The sequence below is a fragment of the Cygnus atratus genome, chromosome Z (genome assembly GCF_013377495.2).
Source record: "Cygnus atratus isolate AKBS03 ecotype Queensland, Australia chromosome Z, CAtr_DNAZoo_HiC_assembly, whole genome shotgun sequence".
Taxonomy (NCBI): Eukaryota; Metazoa; Chordata; class Aves; order Anseriformes; family Anatidae; genus Cygnus; species Cygnus atratus.
In genome coordinates, this window is record NC_066396.1 from 83,992,063 (window position 1) to 84,017,062 (window position 25,000).

General features: G+C 45.8%; 1 protein-coding gene across 6 annotated transcripts in view; it reads right to left on the bottom strand.

Moving 5' to 3' along the window:
* Window positions 1-25,000, bottom strand: part of PAX5 (paired box 5) — a 143,658-nt gene that overhangs the window by 64,733 nt on the left and 53,925 nt on the right. For all 6 annotated transcript variants that reach the window (XM_035567624.1, XM_035567623.1, XM_035567621.1 and 3 more), the window contains one exon: window positions 2,581-2,710. In XM_035567624.1, the coding sequence (XP_035423517.1) occupies window positions 2,581-2,710 (130 nt within the window). The remainder of the gene's footprint in view (window positions 1-2,580; window positions 2,711-25,000) is intronic.

Sequence of the window (25,000 nt, forward strand, 5' to 3'; positions counted from 1 at the left end):
CCCTACCTGGCCAAAAAGTAACTCCACAGAGGGTGTTTTTTCTCAGGAGGGTGCGGGGCTGGGGGGGGGGGGGGGGGGGAGGTTCTTGGCTATTTTCCAGCCAGTTCAGTTTCATTATATGATTTCCTGCATGATTTCACACAGATGGGACAGCAGGGGGAATGCGATAAGCATGCGAAGTGCTTAAACCAGCATAAAAGAAAGAAGTGTTGCTGTAATATTAAAACAGCTTTTGGGTGAACCTGTTTTTGGCTAGGTGCAGATCTCAGACATGCAGTTTCTTAGCAGAAGACATAAGCAAGAAAGCATTCAAGTTTTCTACCATTTCCTTCCTAAGTCTCACTCCATGATAATGCAATTTAGTAATTTCTTGCTTCTCACCTACTAGAGGAGATTGCAGTGCTTCCAAGATAAGGTAATAAATAATATAATAATAATAAAAATAAAAAATAATATAAGAAAAACAGTATCACTTTCAATTTTAGCAACAAAATAAACAAGTAAATCCAATCCTGGCAAAACACAGAAAATTCAGTGATAAAATCTCTACAAGTTAGACTCAAGGACAAAAGTAATACACAGGGGTAACATACATAAAAAACAGTTCCTTAAATTTTTTAATCCTGGTTGGTTTGTTGTTGTTTTTTGTTTTGTCTTTTTTTTTTTTTGGGGGGGGGGGTGAATTCCCACAATTCCTTTGGGACACAGTTTCATGTATTTCTTACCATTTGAGCAGTCTCCTTCTACATGATGTGGTCAGTCCCAAATAAACAGAGGACCATAGCATTATCAGATTCCAGCTGTTCCTTAACTCTTACCCTATACCTTCTTGAATAAGGTCTTGCTTAAATGCAGACAATCCTAGAACAAACAATTGCTTTCCGCTTAAATGCTCCATCTTAGTGCAAAATTGTAGGTCCATAAGTTTAAAACATGAATGTTTGTAGAAAACAAAAGCATTCAAAATTCAAGTTAACTTAAATGCAATAAAAATCTCATCCAACCAAAAATGCCAGTTGACTTTATGAAAAACAGGTCACAAATCCCAAAATCACAGGCAAGCATTCTGCTTTTCTGTTACGTGTTAGTATTTACAAAAGCCATCCTACTTCATTCCTATTCCTACTCCATCCTACTTCATCTGTTGACTCCAAGGAACACTAATGATTTATACAGACACAGACACAGACACAGACACAGATTTCTAGGTTGGAAGAGACCTCAAGATCATCGAGTCCAACCTCCGACCTAACACTAAGTACTCCACTAAACCATATCGCTAAGCTCTACATCTAAACGTCTTTGAAAGACCTCCAGGGATGGTGACTCCACCACCTCCCTGGGCAGCCCGTTCCAATGCTTAATAACCCTTTCGGTAAAGAAGTACTTCCTAACATCCAGCCTAAAACTCCCCTGTCGCAACTTTCGCCCATTCCCCCTCGTCCTGTCACCAGGCACGTGGGAGAACAGACCAACCCCCACCTCGCTACAGCCTCCTTTAAGGTACCTGTAGAGAGCGATAAGGTCGCCCCTGAGCCTCCTCTTCTCCAGGCTGAACAAGCCCAGCTCCCTCAGCCACTCCTCGTAAGACTTGTTCTCCAGACCCCTCACCAGCTTGGTCGCCCTTCTCTGGACTCGCTTGAGCACGTCCATGTCCTTCCTGTAGCGAGGGGCCCAAAACTGAACACAGTACTCAAGGTGCGGCCTCACCAGAGCCGAGTACAGGGGCACAATCACTTCCCTCGACCTGCTGGCCACGCTGCTTCTTATACAGGCCAGGATGCTGTTGGGCTTCTTGGCCACCTGAGCACACTGCTGGCTCATATTCAGCCGACTATCAACCAATACTCCCAGGTCCTTCTCGGCCAGGCAGCTTTCCAGCCACTCATCTCCCAGCCTGTAGCTCTGCTTGGGGTTGTTGCGCCCCAGGTGCAGGACCCGGCACTTGGCCTTGTTGAACTTCATACAGTTGACCTCAGCCCGTCGGTCCAGCCCATCCAGATCCTCCTGCAGAGCCTTCCTGCCCTCGAGCAGATCAACACACGCACTTAGCTTGGAGTCATCTGCAGACTTACTGAGGGTGCACTGGACGCCCTCATCCAGATCATCGATAAAGATATTAAAGAGGACCGGCCCCAGTACCGAGCCCTGGGGGACACCACTTGTGACCAGCCTCCAACCAGATTTGGCTCCATTCACCACAACTCTCTGGGCCCGGCTATCCAGCCAGTTTCTAACCCAGCGAAGCGTACGCCAGTCCAAGCCCCGAGCAGCCAGTTTCTTGAGGAGAATGTTGTGGGGAACGGTGTCAAAAGCCTTACTGAGGTCAAGGTAAACCACATCCACAGCCCTTCCCTCATCCACCAAGCGCGTCACTTTGTCATAGAAGGAGATCCACACAATGATCCATGCAATCCACACAATGACTATCAACAGAGCTGCTGTAAAATCACATGGTTACAAAGAGACTTTTGAGTGAATAACAACACATCTGACACAACTCCTTCGTTAAGAGCATCACCCTACAATGTACATGTATACTTCCTCACACTATTTATCAGTGTATAACAAATTAATTACCTGTTACGATAGGATATGACTGAGGTCCAGGAACACTGGCTCCTAAATCTGCAGAAGTAGGACTGGTTATATTGGCCTTCATGTCATCCAATCCACCAGCTAATGATGCCATGGCTGAGTATTCAGTTGCCTGGAAAAAGAAACAAAAGGCATTTTACCAATAATAAGTTCAGTATTCAACAGCTTTTGCCTGTATGGCAAAATGCAATGCAGAACTCTAAAATCTTTTGTTCAGTCAGACTGGCTACTTTTAAGGCAGTACATGGGTAGCGTAAACAGCAGTGTTAAGCAGTCAAAATAATAAATGGGTCTGTTCTTATCACTGGTGTTCTTGGAGAACACCAAAATGAGCTTTCTTTATAAAATGAAAGCCAAACTCACAAATATGTCACAAAGCTTTCTTTAAAAAAGAAGTTTTGTGGACCAAAATGTCGAGTGTAAGTTATTTGCTTGTTAGAGAAAACTGTTCAAGTCAGTTAACCTGAACTCTCCTTAGTTCATTGGTGGCATTTGAAGAGACACACACTAATGAGCTGGTGGGAATAGAAGGGTCCAGTTTCCCAGCTTCACTTAGGCATACTTCATTTCCTTATAATTTCATAAGAAATAGTTTGCACTTAAATAAAAGCACTCGCTTACTGTATGGATTTGTAGACAACTCTTTCAAAATCCAAATTATTTATAAATAAATAAACTGACTGTTGTAAGGGTGCTCTCTCACCTCATGGTAATTCTTTAACCTCATTAGCTGAAGCTACACTAAATGAGCACAGGCCCTCAGAAGTCAGATTCCTTCTGTCCTGTAACTCTGTCAAAGTCCATGTAGCTATAACAATCTAAAGCAGGTGAGGTCAATTCACACATCCAGAAGGACTTCAATATACATGGCAGAAAGCTCATCTTCATTTCCCTTTTTCCTTAATTTTTTATTAGTGGTATCATTCACAAAAAATGGGAACTTTCTTTTCAAAGTTTTCCCTTCCCTATTGCTATTTCCACTTTAAATTTTAATCCCTTATTTGAGAGATTGTAATCACGTCCACAATAATCAGAGGATTATGACTTCAAGTGAAGAACAGGCAACAGGAGCAGACAAAATTAATAACAACTCCAAGGCTGATTCCCACTGTATTAATGCAGATGAAATCAGCATAGTAGCTGTGCAGAGCTAAAGTTATGAGTGATTACTTAAGCCCTCAGTGATTTTTTGAGCTAACAAATCAAAATGATAACTTTATGTTTTTTTGTTGTTGTTGTTGTTTTTGTTTGTTTGTTTGTTTGTTTTTATTTCAAGGAAACAAAACATGTCTTGTGTGAACACATCTTTCTCCTTGCAAGTTTCTTAGAAGTGCCTGAGAAGTCCAGCACACAATTTGAGATTTGCCACAAGCTGAGTACTTTGGGTCAAATATACTTGTTTGTGTCTCTGTTGCTCAGTTCTTACTTAAGCTGAACATAATTTAATTTGATAACCTATTAGTAGTACGTTTATATTGATCGAAGCATGCTTCATTCAAAGACACAACCTGTGTGAGGCACAAGCACCTCCATCACCTTCAAAGATCTCCCATACGAACCTCTTCCAGATGAGTGTGTCAAATATGTTTTGCCAAAGTGAATAGCTGCTGGCCACCCTCCCTCTTCACCCTGCTCATGGATCAGCACTGCAGGGTCCTCTGGATCAAAGACTCTCATCAAGGACTTCTCATCAAAGACTCATCATCATCTCCGTTCTTCCCTTTGCATTAGATTTCTCCTATTCCTCAGCCTTTTCAGCTTATTCCTTCTCCAAAACTCTCCTCACCCTCATGTTTTCCTTGCCTTCATGAGCCCAGTCTCTTTCTTCTAACACTGCTGCCTCAGAGATATGCACTGCCCGCACCTCTGCTTCAGCTGCACTTCTGCACCTTGGCAATCCCTGCCCTTTGGGAAGACCTTTAGGAGGAGCAGCACTCCTCTATGCTGTCACCAGTGCAACCAAAGTTCTTTCTTCTAGTCTCACATCCTACCCAAAAAAATCATCACAGAGACCCTGTTTGGTCTCCCATACTACAGCCCTTCCACTGCTGCAGGCTGCAGCAGGCTGCCCACGGGCCCCGTCCCTCCCTGCAGTACCTGCTCTGTGCGGTGCAGTCAGCCTTCCCACATGGCTCCAGAGTCCTGTGTCTGCAACCCCACTTGGGGATGTGCATACTTAGTAGCATAGCTGAACTTTTTAGCTTCCTGAAGCCCTGACCTGAAAAGAGACTGGATGAACAAAGCATGGCTGAAGTTCTGCAGAGACATTGCAGGCCACTGGCGCTGTCCTCGCAGTGTGGGATGTGCAAGAAGCACAGCAGGGAGAAAGCTGTCCTGCTCTCTTACATTGCGGATGGTACTTCTGCAGTCTGGAGAAAAGCACACACCTGTCCCTAGGGAAAGGACTCTTTGTTTTACTCCTACTGCTCTAAGAAGTTGTAAATGCACTATGTTCAGACCTGACAATCTCTTCAGAGCTTCCTACATTTCTCTGATCTGCCACACAGGCAGTGTGAATGTGGTTTCACACTTCTGAAGGGGGAGCTGATAGTTTGGGCTCAGCTGAGAGAAAGCACACTGCAGTGCCACATGCTGGGTCACATACAGCCCAGGGGTCGCAGGACACACATCCAGCCCCCTACAGCCAAAAGGTGCTGTAGGGGCTGCTACTCCTTGCTCAAACCCAACTGAGAACAGTCCAAGACCCCACCTGCAAAATCCCTGCCATGAGAGCGCAGAGCATTCTGCAAATGTCAAAACATTGCAGCTTTCTTCAGCTTTGAGGTCCTAGTAACTGACCTAGGAGTAAACTGTAACATGAATAGGTCTCACATTTTAACTGTAGTGATCTGAAAACACCACATCAACTAAACGGCAGCTGGGCTTTTCAAGCTCGGAGGGATTTACCCGTTTCAGTAGCAGAAGCAGATAGCTAGAAGGGTATAGCACACTCTGCTGGGAGCAAGGACAATGGCATACCCGTGCTCTGTGTCACCCTGTACAGGGAGCAGGAACCTGATGGTGTGTGCACCATGGGAGGAGATGGAGGCCAGCCTGCACCTGCCTGCTATAGAGGTAAGAATATTGGGATTTTCAGGGATTTTCCTGTTTTCACACTGTTCCCATGGCAAAACCGTGCCAGCATCCCTCCTCAGAGCCACCAGCTGTTGCCCACACACCTGCAGCCAGGCCAAAGAGCTGCAGACAAGCAGCTGATCTGGGGCTACCAGTCACCACACCAAACAGACACAAGCCCATTGCTGCTCCAGGCACCCACAAGGAGCAACCCCAGCTGCTCCAGACCCACCACAACTGACTCGCAGCCACATAGTCCAGGTCAAGGTGAGCCCCTGAACCACCTCTGTGGTCACAGCACCTACCACAAGGCAGTCAGGAGGCAGCCAAGGCCAGCACCAGGCTGATGCAGCAGCACTAGTCAGGAGGAGAGCAGGCAGCTTTGGGAAGAGAAGGAAGCATGCCACTGCAGAAGGTGTCTCTCATTGCCAAGCTGTGAGATGCTGTAACGAGCCCTGTGCTCAGCACTTTGAAGAGAGGTCTCCATCCCTTGGAGCAGGTGCGTGCAGACCTGCGGGACAGCAGACAGCCAGGGGATGAGCACTGCAGCACAGGGGGCTCAGAACTTGGCTTCTCCACTTCTACATGTGAGCCAGCACTGCTCGCAGTGACAAGCAGCCCCTGTGTGACCATGAGGCCTCTCCCTCTGCAGCAGGAAGCCCGACCTGCTTGGTAGGTGAAAAAGCAAGAGTCGGGTGTTCAGTACCCTAGAAATTACCTGAAAAATGACTGCCTGCGGTTGTACCACGTACTGTCTCATCAGCATGGAGCACCACTGCCATAGCATGGAGGAGAGAAAACACAGACACGTGAAACGAGGAATATATAAAAGGGGAGAGACTAAGGGAAAACTGAAAGGAGAGGCCAGACAGGGTCTCATGCTTGCCCTGCCCCATCCCTTTCAGCTCAGGAGTCCCTGGTGCTGGGCAAAGGAGCTGGACAGGGGAGAAGCCAGGGTGGTGAGGAGAGAGGTGGCTGTTTGGATGCACGGGCAGCAGCTCACCCTATGCCTCGTGCAGGAGCATCCACACGGTACTTTCCCTGCCAGCCTTCATTGTGTGAAGATGGGAAAGTTTCTACTCTGGCAGAAATTTCACATCCACCTTAATTTCAGAGGCTTTATTTCCAGGTATTTCCTCCGTGGCACCCCTAGCCCACATCTGTGCACTGGCATTGCCAGCAGCACTGAGATGTGTAGGCAGTCACAGGCCGGTTCCTTCCCTCACGTGGTGTTGGGCAGACTCTGTGGCACCAGGGCACTTGGTAGGTGTCATTTACAATCTCTCTTCAAGTACCATCCCATCCGCTTTATGGAAGGGGAAATTGAGGCAGAGCCCCACATTTATAGGAATAATTGTGCCAGTGGGCACTTTTCAAAAGTTACTGGGGCCACGAGAAACAACTGGAGTGCGAGCTGGGTGTCTGTCTCTCTTCATGGCTTGCAGTAGGTACTGAACCAATTCTCACAGCAAGTGCCTACAGGGGGAAGAGCTCCCTCCACAACCTGCATGCAAAAACCCATCACCAGCCCATGGGGATGTGAACACATGAGGATGAGGAGGAAACAATCAACTTTTATGCATGTATGACAACCTTCTGTAGAAAACACAGGAAACCACCCACTGTGTCCGTGCCAATTCTGCTGCCTTCAGTTTCTCAGGTACACATTTAGAGGGACAACCTCAGTCACCATGAGCTGACAGAGCATCCTGAACCACAGCAGCTCACAGGAGCCTTGTACCCAGCCCTGTCCTTCACACCTTGTTGCACCACCAGAAGATAAGCTGTGGCATGAAAGATATTTGTGGGAGGTGGTGGAGGCGATGGGCATATGTCAGGAAAATAGGTGCAGGAGTACTTTTGTACTGTTCTCAAACAGTATTTCAGGGAAGTTGTGGAGTCACCTTCTCTGGAGATATTCAAGGCCCGTCTGAATGCCTACCTGGGCAGCCTGCTCTAGGGAACCTGCTTTGGCAGGGGGGTTGGACCCAATGATCTCTTGAAGTCCCTTCCAACCCCTACAATTCTGTGATTCTGTGATTCTGTAACATACACAGCATGGTAGAAGGCACACCAGCATCTCCTGTGGCACCACAGTAAAGTGGTGAGATAGCCCATCACTGGCTTCACCCTATACTTTTTCTAACAAAGATGCCTGAGTATAAATCACCAAAAGGTCAACAGACCCTACAGATAGAGCAGTTGTCTCTTCAAGATATATCCAGAACAGAAAAAGGTGGGCATGTAGTGGGGAATAAGGGCATTCCCTAAAACAGCCCAGTGCTGGAATCTAGCATGGGAAACTTGGAGAGGTAACAGGGGGGTTCTTCTGTGCAAGGGTCTGTGATTAGCCCTGCAGCAGTGCTGCAATCCAGGCAGTCTTAAGCAAATGCATCCCCCTCTGGTCCCTCGTCCCCCCTTCCAGTGGCACAGACCCTGCACGCCCCTCATGAGACCACTTCAAGAAAAGACAGGAAAGAGGTGCCTGCTACATAGGGAAAGTGACTGTCCAAAGGAGCCAGCTGGCATCCTGTGGGACTCGCACATGTTGCTTTTGCATCTGCTCCGTTTTCCAAATCACACCTGCAAAAAAAACAAGCAGGCATAAAGTACGTGTCTTGTGCCTTCCTGCTACTCGCATGGCCGCCTTCAGACCAACAGTGCTGCTTGGCATGCAGCAGCAAAAGGAAACCCCTGCCTGACGCAACGGTGGCTTGGGCTGCCAGAGCACAGCACCAGCTTGGGGGCTTCAGGACTTGGCGCTGCTTCTGTGCTGACCGCACGTGCTGCCTGCCTCTCCCTGAGCAAACCAGCTGGCAGTGAGACAGGCATGTCACAGGGGGCCTTCACTGCTCAACACAGTGCTTTTACTGTTCCGGGCAGACACTGATCTGAGGTCTTCTTAAAGGTGTAGTGCTGTCCACTTGGTCACTCAGCCCAGGTCACGACTCTGCTAATCCCTCATGGCAGCAGCAAGCAAGAGCTCATACTTAATAGATCTAAGTCATCCTGTCGTAATACTTTCAAAATTAATAAAGAAAGGCAGAACTAGCAGACACCAGGCAGGCTTTCCACTGAAACCCCCACACCAGCCTCACAAAGGGAAGAAATTCGTAACATTAGATATGGTTCGGAGAGCTTAATCCAAAGCAGCTTTAATTAATCTCCCCAGGCTTTCAGAAACTCGGTGCCACACGCAGCTGCACGGGCACTGGTGCTATTCGGTCTTAAATTTTATGGGAATGAGAAATTCATTCCGAAGCCCTCCTCCTCAACCGCCTCCGATTTGGACTGGAAAGGGATCTGAAAAGCCATATATCAAAGCCTTGTCGCTGCCACCCCACCAGCCACCCCTCCATTTTATAATTTACATCACATTTCCTGCTCTACTCACTGCTATCACTGAAACTAATTCTGCTTTGGAGTAAAACCGATTTATACAGCTAATTGGAGCTGTACTCCAATTTCTCTTTGTTTTGTTGTTTGGGTTTTTTTTTGGTAGCATTTCGCTCTTACTCTCTTAAAGGGCATGAAAATTTGATTTCAGTGATAAAGCCTTTTTTCCCTCTGTGTAAACAGAATATTTCTAAAACTCCCTTTCACAAAAAATATATGTTTAAAAATAATAATAATAATAACAGCTGTGCTTCATTTTAACCCAAATCCAATTAGGATTGTGTAAATCCCCAGAGATTCTTCTGAAAACAAAGGGAATTAGTACACCCTGCCATGAACATATTTGCCCTCATACTTCAGAATAACTGACTGGCTTTTGACCTAAATCTTCAGATTATCTGCATGTGGGACACTCTACGCTACATTTTACTTTTCCACAGTGAGATCCATAAGCAGACGAGCCCATTCTCAGATTTTCCAAAGGGATCCCCAAATCCAATCTAAATGCCTAGAATTTACCTGCTTTTCTTTTATACATATAAATAACTGCATTTCCATTCGCTCTTTGTTTCTCATTTCCATTTTCTTCTAATATCTGCATGTAAATGTCTGAAAATAGCATCTGTAATTGAAGATTATGAAGTATAGCCAGCTCCTGACAGGCTGCTAAGGAAGATGGATTATCCTCATTTTTCTGTAAATTTTGTCAATTTTGGAATTCATAAGCTATCAACACTGATCAAAATGTGAACACACAGCTGTGTCAAAAAGAAAGGCGCAAGGACATTGTGGCTCCCACGTTCCCGCAGAGGCTAGGTCTCCTGACCCTCCCCCAGCCTGAGCCAAGTGTGGTGCAGGGATTATTCCTGGCCACTCATGGTATTTATCCCCCCTCAAAAAAATTCAAATAAATAAATTGAAAGTACGCAAATTCTCTGGTGCGCTGATTCAAATCACAAAGCGTAATTTATTGCATGTTCTCCCTTTTTATTTATCCCTAAGTAGTAAACACGATTTCCATTCAGGGGGTTCGTTATGTTCCACTCCTACCAGACAATCACAGCACACTTGAGGCAATTGTTTAGCCTCTTCCTCTCAATTTTCCCATTACTGGGAGTAAGTACTGTTGGGACTCTTTAATAGCCCGACTGCAGCCCATATCAATAACAGATGAGGTTTAATCGTCCAATACAAAAATTATTTAGGCTCAGTAAGGACATTCAATGTCATTTGCATAATGGCATTCCTATCCTGAGCACCCAACCCATCGTGCATAAACAAGGCCCTGGGACTATAAATAATAATAAATCATGACGTCCATGCTCCTCTTGCTGTAATAGGAGCCACTCTTTGTAGAAATTATTTCAGCAGGAAATGGGCACTGCAATTTTAAAGATGTGGCATTCCACAGACCAGTAAATCACACTCATGCGCGCACACACATGCGCACACACCCTCCACAGAGGCTGCCCATGGTGAACAACAAAACCCCATGAAATGGCAGCACAGAAAACAACCAGCACTTGTAGCAGAAAATGTTCTTTTTTTGTTGTTGTTTTGTTATTTTTCTAAGCAGAGCTAGCAAATTGAATAAAACCAAGGTCTGAACAGAGTGAATTGTGCCTGGGCATGCATATGCAAGGCTGACTGACTTCATTTCAAATTTGAATTGTGACCTGTCTCCAGCCTCAGAGATTACCTAGAGCAAAATTAACTACAGTAGGAAGCAGTTAATTCCAGCCAAAATGAGAAGTGCATAACTAGACATGCCTGCCTGGATTTAACGAGCAGAGCCACGTGGGATGCTCTTCCACTGCCTCCAGTGGGAGCACTCAGCTGGGCTGCTTTTATTCCCAGCCATGCAGAAGCCTGTGGAGCTGCGGCCAAGGAGCAGCTGACCTCAGGGAAGGAGCCTCCTCTCCAGGGTCACCGCATGGTTTGTGGGATGTGCTGGTCCCCACATCCCTGGGCGAGGAGGGGGACAACCAGGCCAATAGGACAGCATGCAGAGGCCTTTCAGCATGGTAAAGGATGGCTGTGGATGCGGCACAAAACCAGCCAAAAAGGAAGGCCAGGGCCACAGAAAGGCACGGGACCAGGGCTGCTCTCCTCAGCAGGAGGTGCCTCCTGGGCTGGCAGAAAGCTCTTCTCACACGGCCACGGAACGGGGCTGAGCCCCTCTACCCTTCTGGGGGACTTCTTCACCTCCCTGAGCATGCACTGAGCTTTGTAATTTTTCAGTCTCAGTGTTGACAGAGAGAGGACAAATATTATAGCAAAATGAATACTATTTTAAAAGATGCTGTTTTAGAATAGTTGGCAGAGACTTACAAAGATCATCGAGTCCAACTGTCTGACCACTTCACGGCTACCCAAAAGTTAAAGCGCGTTACTGAGGGCACTGTCCAAATGCCTGCTGACCACTGACAGGCATGGGGCATCCACCACCTCCCTAGGAAGCCTGCGCCAGTGTCTGACTGCCCTCATGGGAAAGAAATTTTTCTGAACCTCCCGTCACTGGCTCCTGGGGAGCAGTTACTGGGTTACTGAAGAGGCGAAGCAAGCCCAGCTGCCTGCCTGCTCAGAGGAACCGGCGGCACCCAATGAACACCTCCTGGGACAGGGCTGGCCACCACAGGGCTCATCGGACTGCCGGTCCTCCTCACGGCCTGCAGCACCCATGTGGCCCAGAGAAACAGAGCACCCCACAGTCTGCAGTGCTTTTCTTCTATCTTCCACCAAAAGGAAGGCTCATGATATTATCCCTACGTTACAGCTTGGAGAGCAAGCCAGCGGAAGCTCTGAGATGTATTCAGACTGCTCCCTAAGGACCTCACGGTGTAGAGGAGCCACACTGTCAGACCTGGATCTCTCTATAACCTGTGGTGAAAAGCATCCCTGACTCCTAGCGAGATGCCCACAGCAACACCACCACCTCATATCAGGCAAGAAGAGGAAGCTAAGTCTGCTGCCTGGCCGTCTCTTGCCCTCACCATCTTTGAACCTCTTCTGGAAGGCTTGGTGGGAAGGAAGCAAAGGCCTGCACACACTTCAAGACGTTTTTTAACAAAGACTTTCACAGATCATTAAAAGCACCAGTCACCTGCCTGGGGCAGAGAAAGCCAGCAGTCTCTTCCTAGTGGTTTGTAAGGAGAAGTCTCCATAGAAAATCATGAGAAGGCCTCCTTAAAAAAAATAGACATACATCTCAGTGAGCTATAGTGACTTTCTAGACTCACCAGGTGTGGTTTAGCCCGGCTGGCAGCCAAACACCACACAGCCGTTCGCTCACCCTCCCCCCTCCCTCTCCGGGATGGGGGAGAGAAACGGGAAAGTGAAGTCTGTGAGTTGAGATAAAGACAGTTTATTAAGACAGGGAAAATAATAACAATAATAATAATAATAATAGTATTAATAGTAATAATGTGTACGAAATAAGTGATGCACAATGCAATTGCTCACCACCCGTTGACCGATGCCCAGCCTATCCCCGAGCAGCCGGCCCCCCACCCCGGCTAGCCACCCCTATATATTGTTCAGCATGACGTCAGATGGTATGGAATGCCCCTTTGGCCAGTTTGGGTCAGCTGTCCTGGGTCTGTCCCCTCCCAGCTCCTGCTGCACCCCCAGCCTGCTCGCTAGCAGGACAGAGCGAGAAGCTGAAAAGTCCTTGGCTTGGTGTAAGCACTGCTCTACAACAATTAAAACATCAGCATGTTATCAGCGCTCTTCTCATCCTAATCCAAAACATAGCACCCTGCCAGCTACTAGGAGGAAAATAAACTCTGTCCTACCTGAAGCCAGGACACCAGGCAAGTAACAAGTGTTCAAATGAACAGTGACAGGACAACAATGGTGACAGCTGATCTCTGCTTTTGCTGTGATTTGCATCTCCACACATCCATCCTCAACTGCTCATTTGTCTATGTCTCTTTCATCTGCCAGTATAAACATTCTTCAGGTTCTTCAGAAACACCTATCTACTTTATTGCACACTTTCCTGCATTAGCCCTGTCCAGGCTCCTTGCTCATGGAATGTCCTTTCACAGTCTCTGCATGGGTTCTTTCTCACCATTTAAATGCCAGAGCTTCCTGTTGTGGTTTAACTCAGCAGGCAGGGAAGCACCATGCAGCCATTCACTCACTCCCACAGTGGGATGGGGGAGAGAATCAGAAAAAAAAGTAAAACTCGTGGGTTTAGATAAAGACAGTTTAATAGGACAGAAAAGAAAGGGAAAAAAAACAACAATAATAATATTAATAATGATAAAAGAGTACACGAAAAAAGTGATGCACAATGCAATTACTCAGCACCTGCTGGCCAATGCCCAGCTAGACCACAAGGGGCAGCACCCCCAGCCAACTCCCCCCATATTTATTGTTCAGCATGAAGCCACATGGTATGGGACATCCCCTTGGCCACCTGGGGACAGCTGTCCTGGCTGTGTCCTTTCCCAGCTTCTTGTGCACCCCAGCCTCCTCAGTGTGAGAAGCTGAAAAGCCCTTGAGTGTAAGTACTGTTCAACAACTAAAACAAACTAAAACACAGTTTCACTTCCTGAAGAGTACAAAAATTGCCTAACACACTTTCAGGAACTTCTCACTGGCTGTTCTTAGCACCAGCATTGCATGCTCATCCTCCTGACACCTGCACCACAGTCAATTATATGAGTGTCTTTGCCTCAAAACAGCATCTCCCCCATCCTCTTCCTTCTCCCTTGGAGGAAGTCCCTCATTTCCTCCTGTCCAGCTTTTGCTGTGGGTTCATGCAGGTTTTTTTTTTCATATCTTGCTCTTTCCGTATGCTCTCCTCTTCATGAGTTGTCTCAACCCCAGCACAAATGAAATGACCACCTCACTATTCTCTTTGTCAGCAGCTTCTATCATTCTACACATAGTGCCAAAAAGGGGCAATCCAATTAAAATAACACATAACATATTCAATGCTGATGGAACAATAGTTTTTTGTTTTTTTTTTTTTTAAACCAGCACATAATCACTTTATGCCATTCATTGTCACAAGATACTACTAAAACACATTGTTTTTCATTATTCTGAAAGGAACTAGACACTTTCATCAACAACAGTAACCATTTCAGCAATAGGAGGAGGGAAGATGTACAATCCTCCTGTTATGGTGGCTCTGCTGCTTCCACTGAAGCATCTAAGCACAGAAGAAAATGCAACCTGCAGTAGAGTCATTCGTATTTCCGTATTGAAAAATATGAAGCAGAAATATGAGGCACACTCGGAATGTGCATGAGGTTTACATCTATGTTGCTAGATATCTTTAATCTGTGGTACCAACTGCTCCTGACACTTCAGATGTCGTGTGCACATTTCTAAGAACAACATTTGTATGTTTCTAACACTTTCAGATGAACTATCTCAAGGTATTTCACAAATGCTGTCTGAGACAGTCACCCAGTACTCCTTTTATAACTGTCTGTTATACAGATGAAGAGAATGAGTATTGTGAAGGTAATGACCAAACACCCAAAAGAGACCACAGGTTACAGCTGACTCCCTTCCTGCCACATCCTCCTGTATGATCAATAGTATACAAAAAGCAGGGTCCTAACAGACCACATGAGTAGCAGACAACCTAACAAAGTAGGAAATACCATAGGATCCAGTGTGAGATTCATATGTTTTTGCTTTGTGACTTCTCTGCCCCAAGTCTCTTTTGTATGACATCTATTGGGATCCTGAGCAGCAGCTCACACAGCTTTTCTATGCTTCATATTGTATGCAATATAGTTATTTCAAAACAGTAACACGTGGCAAAAGAATCTGGGCAATGTTTACCACTTTAGCTCCAGGTACACTTAATCTCTACCCACATGAAGAACAATGGAGAAAGACACAGAATTTGCAGTATTTTGTGGCATGCTACAAAGTCAAAGATGAACAAAATCCTTTCAAGTCACAAACTCCTGATTTCAGGTCACTTTGAAAGCTGGACATAAATGTTAGTATTTTATTTTCTAAAAGACTTCCATTTATATTTCATATTTGTGTTCCTGAGAGCCAGGTGAACCTATGGTAGATTGAAGTCCTCTATTTTACATTTTGTGGGTGGCAACTATTCCTACAATGCTAAAGTCCCCATCAAATTGCCAGTGTGAAACTGGCCCCATAAAGCAAACAAGCATTCTTCCAAAGTTTCTTTCATGTCTTCACTGTACCCAAGGCTGGAATGGGGAGGGCTGAAAGACAATTTTCATGTGGGAAAGCCAAAAATATAACGACCAACCTTGTTCTCAAAGATTTATTGAGCACTTGTTAACTGTGTGTCTTCAGGGGAGTTTAGATAGGCAGCGGGAACTGAACTAAGTGGAAAAGCAACCCTTGCACAGACAGGGAGCAGTGACCCACCTTGGCTTTGAGTCCTTAACCCAAGGTCTCTGTGCAGCAACAAGATAGGGCACAGAGAAGCTAGTAAAAGAGGGCTTTGGAGTACCACAAGCACAGAAATACTCCCTCCTCCTCAGATACACTCTCTGAAAGGTTCACGTGAATGAAAACACTTTGTATGGAAAAAATCTGGGGGGTGATGAGATGCTTTCTTTTACATTACACTCACTAACACTTAACGGGCATTTAACCAAATGTATGTCAGAGGGTAAATCTTGAGCTATTTGTTTTCCCTTTGCTAATTGGCTGAGACCCACTGACAACTAAACCTGACAGGCAGCAAATGTGTGGAGTTTCAGAGACAGAACACTGGCAGTCTGTCCTCACAGGGACCAGGGTGGACAGGATCACCTACCTACCTCTGAGACACCCACCCCAGCATTTAAACATCTCAGTTCATCCTGCCTTCCTGGGGCAGGGAAACTGTTTCTTCTGCTGTATAAAAGCAGCCTAGAAACATCAGGCACTGTCTGCACACAGATGTGAAAAACAAAGCAAAACAGAAAAAGGCAGGCAGATCAAAAAGCATGGTACATACACTTGAGGCCTTGCACCTCCTCACTCTTGTGAAAGACCCTAGTGAGGGATCTTCTGCATGGAAAAGTCATCAAAGATGACAGGTTTGCATGAAATATTTTAGTTTTTGTCAAAATGTTTTCTGGACAGATTAACTAGATGCACTGCTTTTTAATAATCCTCATTTTCCTGCTAAAATCATTTCTGCAGTTATGCTGAAAATGTCCAGGTGCTGCACAGGCATCAAAACATCCCAACAAGAAAACAGTTTCAGAAAATCAGAAGGGAACCCCACTGTTTATATGACCCACCCTGACAGCTGTCCCATTTTCATGCCAGAAGTATATCTGGGGGTCATGTTTTCAAACTCTTCTCCACAACCACAAGAACCAGAGAAAAATTGTTTGCCTTAATGAAAACACAGACCTGAGATCTGTGGCTTCAAGAAAAACTCCCATCAATGTAAAGCCTCACAACCTGACAACCTGTTCTCCCTTAGCCTTTTGGATATCGCTCTGCACATGACTTGTCTGGACTACCTCAGAAATCAGCTCTGAACTTGGAGGAATATCTGCAACATAGAAAATGACCAAGAGAACCCCTGTTTCTCTGTGGTTGCCATTATTCAATTATATTTTCAAGGAGAGGAGCAGGACCGAAACCATGCCCTACATGTTACATTGCTCTCTTCACGCAAGAGCCTTCCTCATTTCATATTAATTATTTTTTCAGTTCAGCAAATTCTGCTGCCACGTAATTTTTAAGCAGCCACTATTGATATGAGCAGAGAGGAATTTTGAAATTAGCTTCTTTCTTTTTTTTTTTCTAGAAGTAGCTCAGCTCCACAATTCCTTTATGTCATCATACAACAACTTTGTTGCTTGTTTCATTCAATTCCTTACTCACAAATGGCAACCCAAAACTACTGCATTCTTCTTAAAAGCCAGCATCTGCTCTGAGAAGGTTGTAGTCAACAGACAGAGAAGGGCCTTCCACCCCAGCCAGCTCTTCATCTCACCTTCTATGCTGTGTGAATCAGGTGCTACTCTCATGCCTGTAACTATGCTTTTCACGTTCTCCACTGTAATCGTACAAACATTTCACCAAGTCACAGCATAAAAGCTGGAGTGAAGAGCAAGTAGCTGGACATCAGTGTCATAGGGTAATTCAGGTTGGAAGGAACTTCCAAAAGCATGGATATTGTTGAGAAATTCGAAAGTCTCTCGGGGACCAGCCATTGGGTCAGGGATTTATCCAGTGTCATCTTGAAAACTGCCATGGGTGGAGACGGCACAACTTCACAGGGCAGCCTCTTCCACTGCTAGATCATCCCCATGGTGAAAACTTCCTTATACCCTGAGCTTTCCTGTGTCATTTCATGCCCACTGTCTCTTGCATTGCCACACTGCACTGCTGTGAAGAGGTTGGCTCCTTTCAAATCCTTTAACACATCAAGATATTCAGCTCTTCACACACTTTACGTGGAACATCTTGAGAAACCTGTTTGCTGACTTAAGTAACAGATTTAGGAAAAGCCCACAAATGAGCTTGAACCAGCAGTGATTTCCAAACCAATGGGTGGAAGTTTTATTGGGGTCTATTCGAAGCCTGTGGGACCTAGACATTCACTGGAAACCAAGAAAATAAGTCTTGTTCCCATTCTTCAAATGCCAGTGCAAACCCCTTCCATCCAAATGCAATGTGAGCAGGCACCACATTAAATAAATCAACAGGCAAGTGTGTTTGCTTATAGATTCTTCTTTCCCTCTCTTACAGGGCTAACATGGAGAGAAGGAAGTAGGTCAGTTTTGATGTGGCTGATGGGGACTGTTACAAAAAGTTGTCTTTTTCCACAGAGAAAACCAGCTTCAAGACAGTTCCTGATGTGGTTTTCCTACACATACAAAGCACAACACATACCGTACTGTAAACCACATGGATGACTCCATCTGTTATTTTTCAAAGGGACAAAGACTACATGAGCAATTACGACTCTACTCATCTCACTCATATATTATGCTTTGACATGATATTAAAAATCTAATGGGTGGCCAGTACATCACTGCTCAATATGGACAATGTCCACTGTTTGCCTAGCTACTCTCTATGCCCTTTTTTGTACACACAGACTTTCAATTAACTGTCTCCTAACAAAATGAAACCTTGGAAGAAAGACTCTGCTTAAGACAAAGATACGATTTTTTTATTTTAAACACACTAAAGTGATAGACTTTATTTCTTTTCCTAAACTGATAAAAAGATGCTATTGATCAGCAAAATATATGATAATCAAAGAGAGAAAATCACTAAAAGGCAGCTCTAAACTTACAAAAGAAATGTGGCAAGATAACAAGAGGGAACAGCTTCTTTAAAATTTCCCACTTCTGTACAACATTTATGAAAGCATTGACGAGTTTCCCAGAAGAGACCAGTTGCTGTCTTTGCAAGATGCAGCATCTCTGAGCTGGGGTGTGACCTGCCTACGCCGTTCTTCCCACATTTTCACTACAGTCCCACCATGCAACTTGAGCACATTTGGGAAACAGCTCAGCATAGCTGAAACCTGGAGGAAGAGATCTGCTACCTAAAACACTTCAAGATCACCCTTGTCATCAAGACTGGGACATCACTCCTGTGATGGGACACAGGGAGAGAGGTGCTGTACTTCAGATATGCAGAGTGCCAAAGTGCTGAGTGGAAACTGGGGGACCGGCAAAACATCTCCTGATGATGTTACTTGACAGAAATGGCTCTAAGCTTGCAATTTTCAAACACTGAGAGAGCACTGCCCAGGCCCTCAGACACACAGAACCCCAGTAAAAAATCATGCCACATTCTTTCTCAAGGATGTCTCAGTCCCTGAAGCATCCCCAGCCTGCCTGAGCACCAGAGCTCTTGTGCTTGCAATTGGAGACACTGAACCTCATCTCCCTCTGGCTCAGCTGTGTTTCTCTGTGTGAGAGTGCTGGGAGCTTGACTGGGAAGTCATGGCCAGCAGCTGGTGACAGTCTGGCCACCGTGACCTCAGCTCCGCCGGGCTGTGCCACATGTCACAGAAATCGCCTCCACGCCAGCCTCTGCATAACGAGGGGCGCAAGTCTGAGGGAAAAAAATATCCTGTGGATGCACCCATACAGACCAAAGAGAAAAAAGGCAGGGAAAAGGGAGAGCTCCAACTCAGCAAGGCTGGCTTTTTATTTAACTCGTGAATTTTAATTTTCATGTATGTTCAAAACTAGGAGCAGTCAAGAGGAAAAAAAGGGGTGGCAGAGCCCAGAAAGGCATTGCAATGCCCAAAGGACTTCTCTACCCCTCTCTTTCAGGATGCCCTCTGCCTGCTGGGGCAAGGGGAGGAGACATCAAGGGCTCCTTTGGGTAGAAGACAGACCCATGCTTTGCCCTGCCAGACACAGAGGTGGTCCCAAAGCAAAAACATGCAAACAGAGGCGTGACCTGCAGCAAACTTAATGCAGCAGTGCTGGAGGGAAGCAGTGTAAGGATAAACCCAGTATACCCCTGGGGCTTCTCCAGCTAAGTAACTGGCACTAGGAGTCCTTTAGTCTTTCAAATACACAGGTAATAACTGCTTTCCTTTTCCCAGCCATTACCTGCCTTCTCCATCTCGACAGCAAGATCTTCAGGGAAGTTGCTCTTCCCCAGACAGTGCACAAAGTACTTAGCCCTGTGGTGCCTGTTTGGTGCCCCCAGTATCACTGTAATGTGAATAAGCAATAACCACAGTGACAGTGAACGGGAATAGGAATCCAACACAAAGTCTCATGTGCTGAAGGCTCAGCTTCCAGAAGCCAAGGGCAAGTCACAGCTCTGAGCTCCCTCGAGGATCCTGGAGGACCCTGGAGGATGGAAGAGTTCTACCTGACAGTCCTGCAGTATAGCCTTGGTATTTCACTGGGAGATGATGGTTCTCTATGCACTGCAAGCCACAGGTAGAAGCAGCATCTCAGGGCTCAAAGGGGCAAGGGGCAGCCTCTTGAACAATCACTTCATGCAGGAAGGTCCAGTAAGAACAGCTATCATCTCCAAGGAACTACTTCTCCTTCCCAGCCAAATGCCCTGTGTTATGGCTAAGCACTGGTTCTTTGCAGCCTGTTTTTTAACCTCTTTAAGTTTTGCCATTATTAAAAGGTGTTACTTAACAAGCAAAATTATTTTCTGCCAGAGATCTCCTTCCAAGCATCTGACTCCCTCTAAGGGAGCTCTTTCCCCATCTCTGCCTGTGTTTTACACAGCAGGCAGCACAGACAGGAAGTACCAGGAGTGAGTACTTCTTTGCAGCACACAAGGCATGCCCCCTGGGATCCAAACTGCCTGTTCCTACACAACTGAAGAGCCTTTCCATGTCTTTTCTTGAAGACCAACAGCTAAGTCCCAAGCCTGAGGAATAGGAGAACTAAAGGCCAGCACAGTATCTTACCAAGTGGCAAGAGGACAGCATGGAGGACAGAGCTGAAATCCACTCCAGACCCCAGCAGGCACCATACCCTACACCTGCACCTGCAAGGAGGGATCTGAGCCCCAGTCCTGCACACCACAGCATGCTGTGGGCTGCAGTTGCCTGTGCAACACAGAGTATCACAGGTCCTAGCGTAAATTACTGACGGGGAGGGGATGTGTTCCCTTAAGAAAGGTGGGGCGAAGAGGGAAACCTCTGCACAGCTTAACCTCCCACAGCCTCTGAACTGCACAGGAGGTCACGGGTGCACCAGTACTCCCAGCTGCTGTCCCTCCACCACCCTTCCTGCTGTGAACCCCTCGCCCTTTCCATTTGGTAGTAGTATTGATCTGCTGGCAGCAATGGGCTGGATAATTAGCCAGGAATTAGGGTTTCTATTACAGCCAGGAGGCTGCTCCAGCTGATTTATCACCTGAATAATTTACTGTGATTGAAAGGAAATTAAAATGAACTCCATTTGACAACTGTGCACTTTTATGGGCTTCAGTGAAGACTCAAAAGCCAAATTAATAGCCTGGTGTTGCTTAATAGTCTACTGAGAGTAAATATGGGAAGGTTTTTCCTCTCCTGACATGCTTTCTTATGCTGGATTTTAGAGTCGTTGTTTGTTTTTTTCCCCTCCCACCAATAAAGCCATGGCCTGCATCAGAAGTTGTTTCGGCTGATAGAGGTGCAGCTGTAAAAATCACTGACCTGCTTTTCCAAGCTGCTCTTTGCTCCACATTTCCTCTTGCACCACCTGCCCTCATCCACCACTACCCACAGGCAGGAGGGACCCGGGGCTCAGAGAAAGGTGCTGAGGAGGTGGCACCAGCGCCTGCACCACCACAGTGCCCTGGCACTGCACAGCTGCACTGCTGCAGCCATTGTGGCCACCAGCAGAGGTGGGGGGCTCACAGGGTCAGAAACACAGGGGGCAGCTCGGCCACACACAAAGGAGTTGCCCGCATGCTCTTCCCAGGTGATTGCATTTACATAGTCAAACCATTGCTGCAGGTGGCAGATCAGGAAAAGATTTGATTCTGAACATGAAGATATAGCCATGAATTAGTTCCATAATTTTCACTGTTATAGGGCAGCATGAAGTTCTGGGAAGATATAAATAAATGATAGCTCTACTTTTCTCTTTACAACTCTCAGAGTAATTTAGGAAGATCCTCAGCAGCCACTGTCCACCCAGAGATAGTGCCATAGGAAAAAACATGCTATTCATATTCCAGAGACCAGGAGCAAACATATGGTCCTACGGTTCATTCCTTCCTTCTGCTTCTCTACTGCCTGCACTTTTAGAGTAAGTGAGTCACAATAAAAACTAATGTAAGTCTACAAAAAGTAAGTCCTACTTCCTGTCTTTATCTTGGAACTCACCTGTTATTGCTGGAGGTCAAAACCAAATATTGTAAGAAGGACTGTACATCTCCTCCCCCCTCAGCAGTTGTACCACTGTGGACAGCCCAGCCAACACAGCTCCTTTAACAGAAAGTCTAATGTCCTCTTTGGAAGATGGCTCACACCTGCCTTTAAAAAGTAACACCTGAAGGTTTTCAAAAGGATTTACACCCCTCTTTTGGTCAGTTTGGAGAGTTCCTTCATTAAAACACTTCCTGCAACAGAGGGCAATAGGTTTCTTACTGTGCACTTTTTTTTTTTTTTTACTTTGTCCAACTTTCTAGTAATTTTTTCAGGTGTATTAAATATCCAGCTTTCATCTGCCTGTACTTATCTCCAGATCCAGACTGCATCTCATGATTGCATATATTATTATATGTTTGTCAGATTCCTGAGTTTGTTCCTACCTAAACCCAGAATATCCACGTTTTATCCAGAAAATAATAAAGGAAGAGATATTCAGTTTAGTTTTGGTTAAAAGTAATGTGAAAGCATCAGCAAAGGCCAGGGAATTATCTACTATTAGCAGCAAGTAGCTCTCTTTTAAGTCAGTGACCTACATAGTGTTGAATCTGGTCACATCACGTTATGCCTCATTATGGTCCTGATCTAAAGTCTATTGAAGTCAATAGAAATATTCCTCTTGGCTTCAATGAGTATTCGATTGGACCTATGTGTGAAGCTGAAAACACAAGAGAATACATTTCTGTTGTGGACAGAAACTCAGCAAAGACTCTTTATTCTGAGGAAATTAATGAACTGCTGCTCTTGTTGAACAGATTCTGCTACATATACTCTAGACACTGCTGTAACACCCCACAGTTCTCCCCTGCAGAGGTGTTAATCCAGCTTTCATGCCTACCAAAACCACGTTAGTCTGTGAGTCTTGCTCCTGCCCCTTGCCCACCTTGACATGACTTTCCTGCACCCTCTTTAACCCCTCATGCCTCAGGTGAGGCCAACAGCTGTTTCCCAGATCTTGATTCTCCACAAACACCTTTTAGCAATGCTTTCATTGGCAAATGTATTTGAGTCAACTGTTCACACATATGTTGTAGAAACTTTTGTGCCCAGATCTGGTAAGGTCTCCTTCCTGGTGGGTGACAGACTCTTGAAGGAGAACCTCAAGGGTGTCAGGGTCACCGGGACATGGAGCCCTCCATGTTTCTCCTAGGGCTCCAGCATGACAACACACAATGATAAAGCAGGAACAACTCCACTGCAGGGCAACATGGGGGGTGACAGCCCTGCTCTGAGCACTGTCCTGCAGCACCAGGCTCCCTGCCAGTGCTGGGCATGTGGATGTTTGCTGTACAGCCCTCTGGGGAGCACGTGGTGACTGCAGCTGACGTCACAGCCCAAGTCAGCCTAGGATGGCTTCTCAAGTGAAGGGTGGAGAGCATTCTCTGCTTCTCTGACAGGAATTGCAGGAAACTGCTGGTGGACAATCATCCATGTGCCTAAACAGACCTGTATTTGATTAGTATAACCTGCACTTCCAGTTTCCTTAACCTGAACGGTCCTAATGGACTAGGCACAGAAATGTGTGCTATGCAGTGCAGCAACTCTATGCGTAGGATGGACACAAGATGAGTGCAAGCTCTGAATAAAAACTGCAGTCCATGCAGCAACCACTAACTGTTGTTTTTTTCCTGTGACAGGGGACAGACTGGAGTACCGGCGCCCAACACAGGTGTAGCACAGTTACCAGGACAGGCAGGCAAAAGCCACTCCTCGTGTCCATAGAGCTCTGCTCCACAGGAAGTCTTGAAGATAGCTACACTAGTAGTGCAAACAGCCTTATCTGTTGGCCATCGGGACAGCACTTCAGAGTCAACACACCTCCCTGGACAGCAGGACCCATCCCCGCAAACACCAAAAGCGATGAAAAGAACAGGAACAGTAACCAGTCCAGATAGTAGATGCTGTGAATGTTTTCCTTCTCTGAGACCTGAGGATTATGTGACATTGAAGCCATAGCCTTTGTCCCAGCTGATGAATGAGCTGTATGGTGCTTGTGGTGGTTATCACTCATGAGCAGAATGACGGTACAATGGTGGTGCTGCAAACACACACCTATGTACAGCCCAAAATCAGTTCCCAGAAATACATGAAAGCGGTTTTCTTGTCAACATTTGCAGACAGTGCAAATCGATCATGGGCTGTTTGCAGAAAATGAGATGAGTACAAAAGGGGACAAATGTAACGGAAAGGCATTCATTTTATACATGAACTAATGTTCATGGTGGGGTTCTGTTAGGGCAAAGGAAGGCCAGAGTGCTTCTAGATTGCTGTCTCTATCCCCTCATTACTCCCTGGAAATATATAGACACAAAAGGACTCAGTTTGCACATCCAGCCCTCAGTCTCAGACTTCCCATCTTACAACTTCTTGATGTCACCAGAATAGCATTCACCTGCCACTAAATGTTATGGCAATGCATATGAAGGTATTACATACCAGTGCTGCAGAATGCACACATACAACTGTATCACCAGGACATTAGGTTGCAAAACAAGGCACATAACGCCATACTTCTGCCCCGTGATGCATACAGTCTGACACAATCTTTAATTATATGAACAAATGGTAGGATCCCTGCCTCACCCAATGCATACAACAGACACTGTTTCTGAGTAAGGTACTGTCTAACATCTTATTTTCCTGTCATTGTCCAGTGGTTGTCTTCTCTCTCAGCATTGTATTAGCCCTTACTCAGAGACAAGTATTCATTCCCCATGGTCTTCTCTATAGCAGTCATGTTTTACAGTAGATATGAAAACTCAGATAATGCCTGTCAAGTGAGTGCACAACTTGTTTTCAGCTGAAAGTTAACTTGTGGGTCTCCATTTTATGTAGGTGAACTGAGGAACAAAGACATTAAAGATGGAGGAGTAAAGGAAACAGACTGGAATCACTCACGTAAAGGGTTTGGCAGTGGTGAGCAAGGACTCAGACTTAGGCCGCGAAAACATCCACCTACATGAGTGGCAATGTACTCTTTCCAACAGACAAGCCCAAAACATCCAGAAAAGTCATCGGGAGAAATTCAGGGCCCAATCTTCAGCTGAGGACAGAACATGCTCAGGCTGCAAATGCTTAGCAGTGCAGAAGCAACCTTGTCTGCCCCATGCC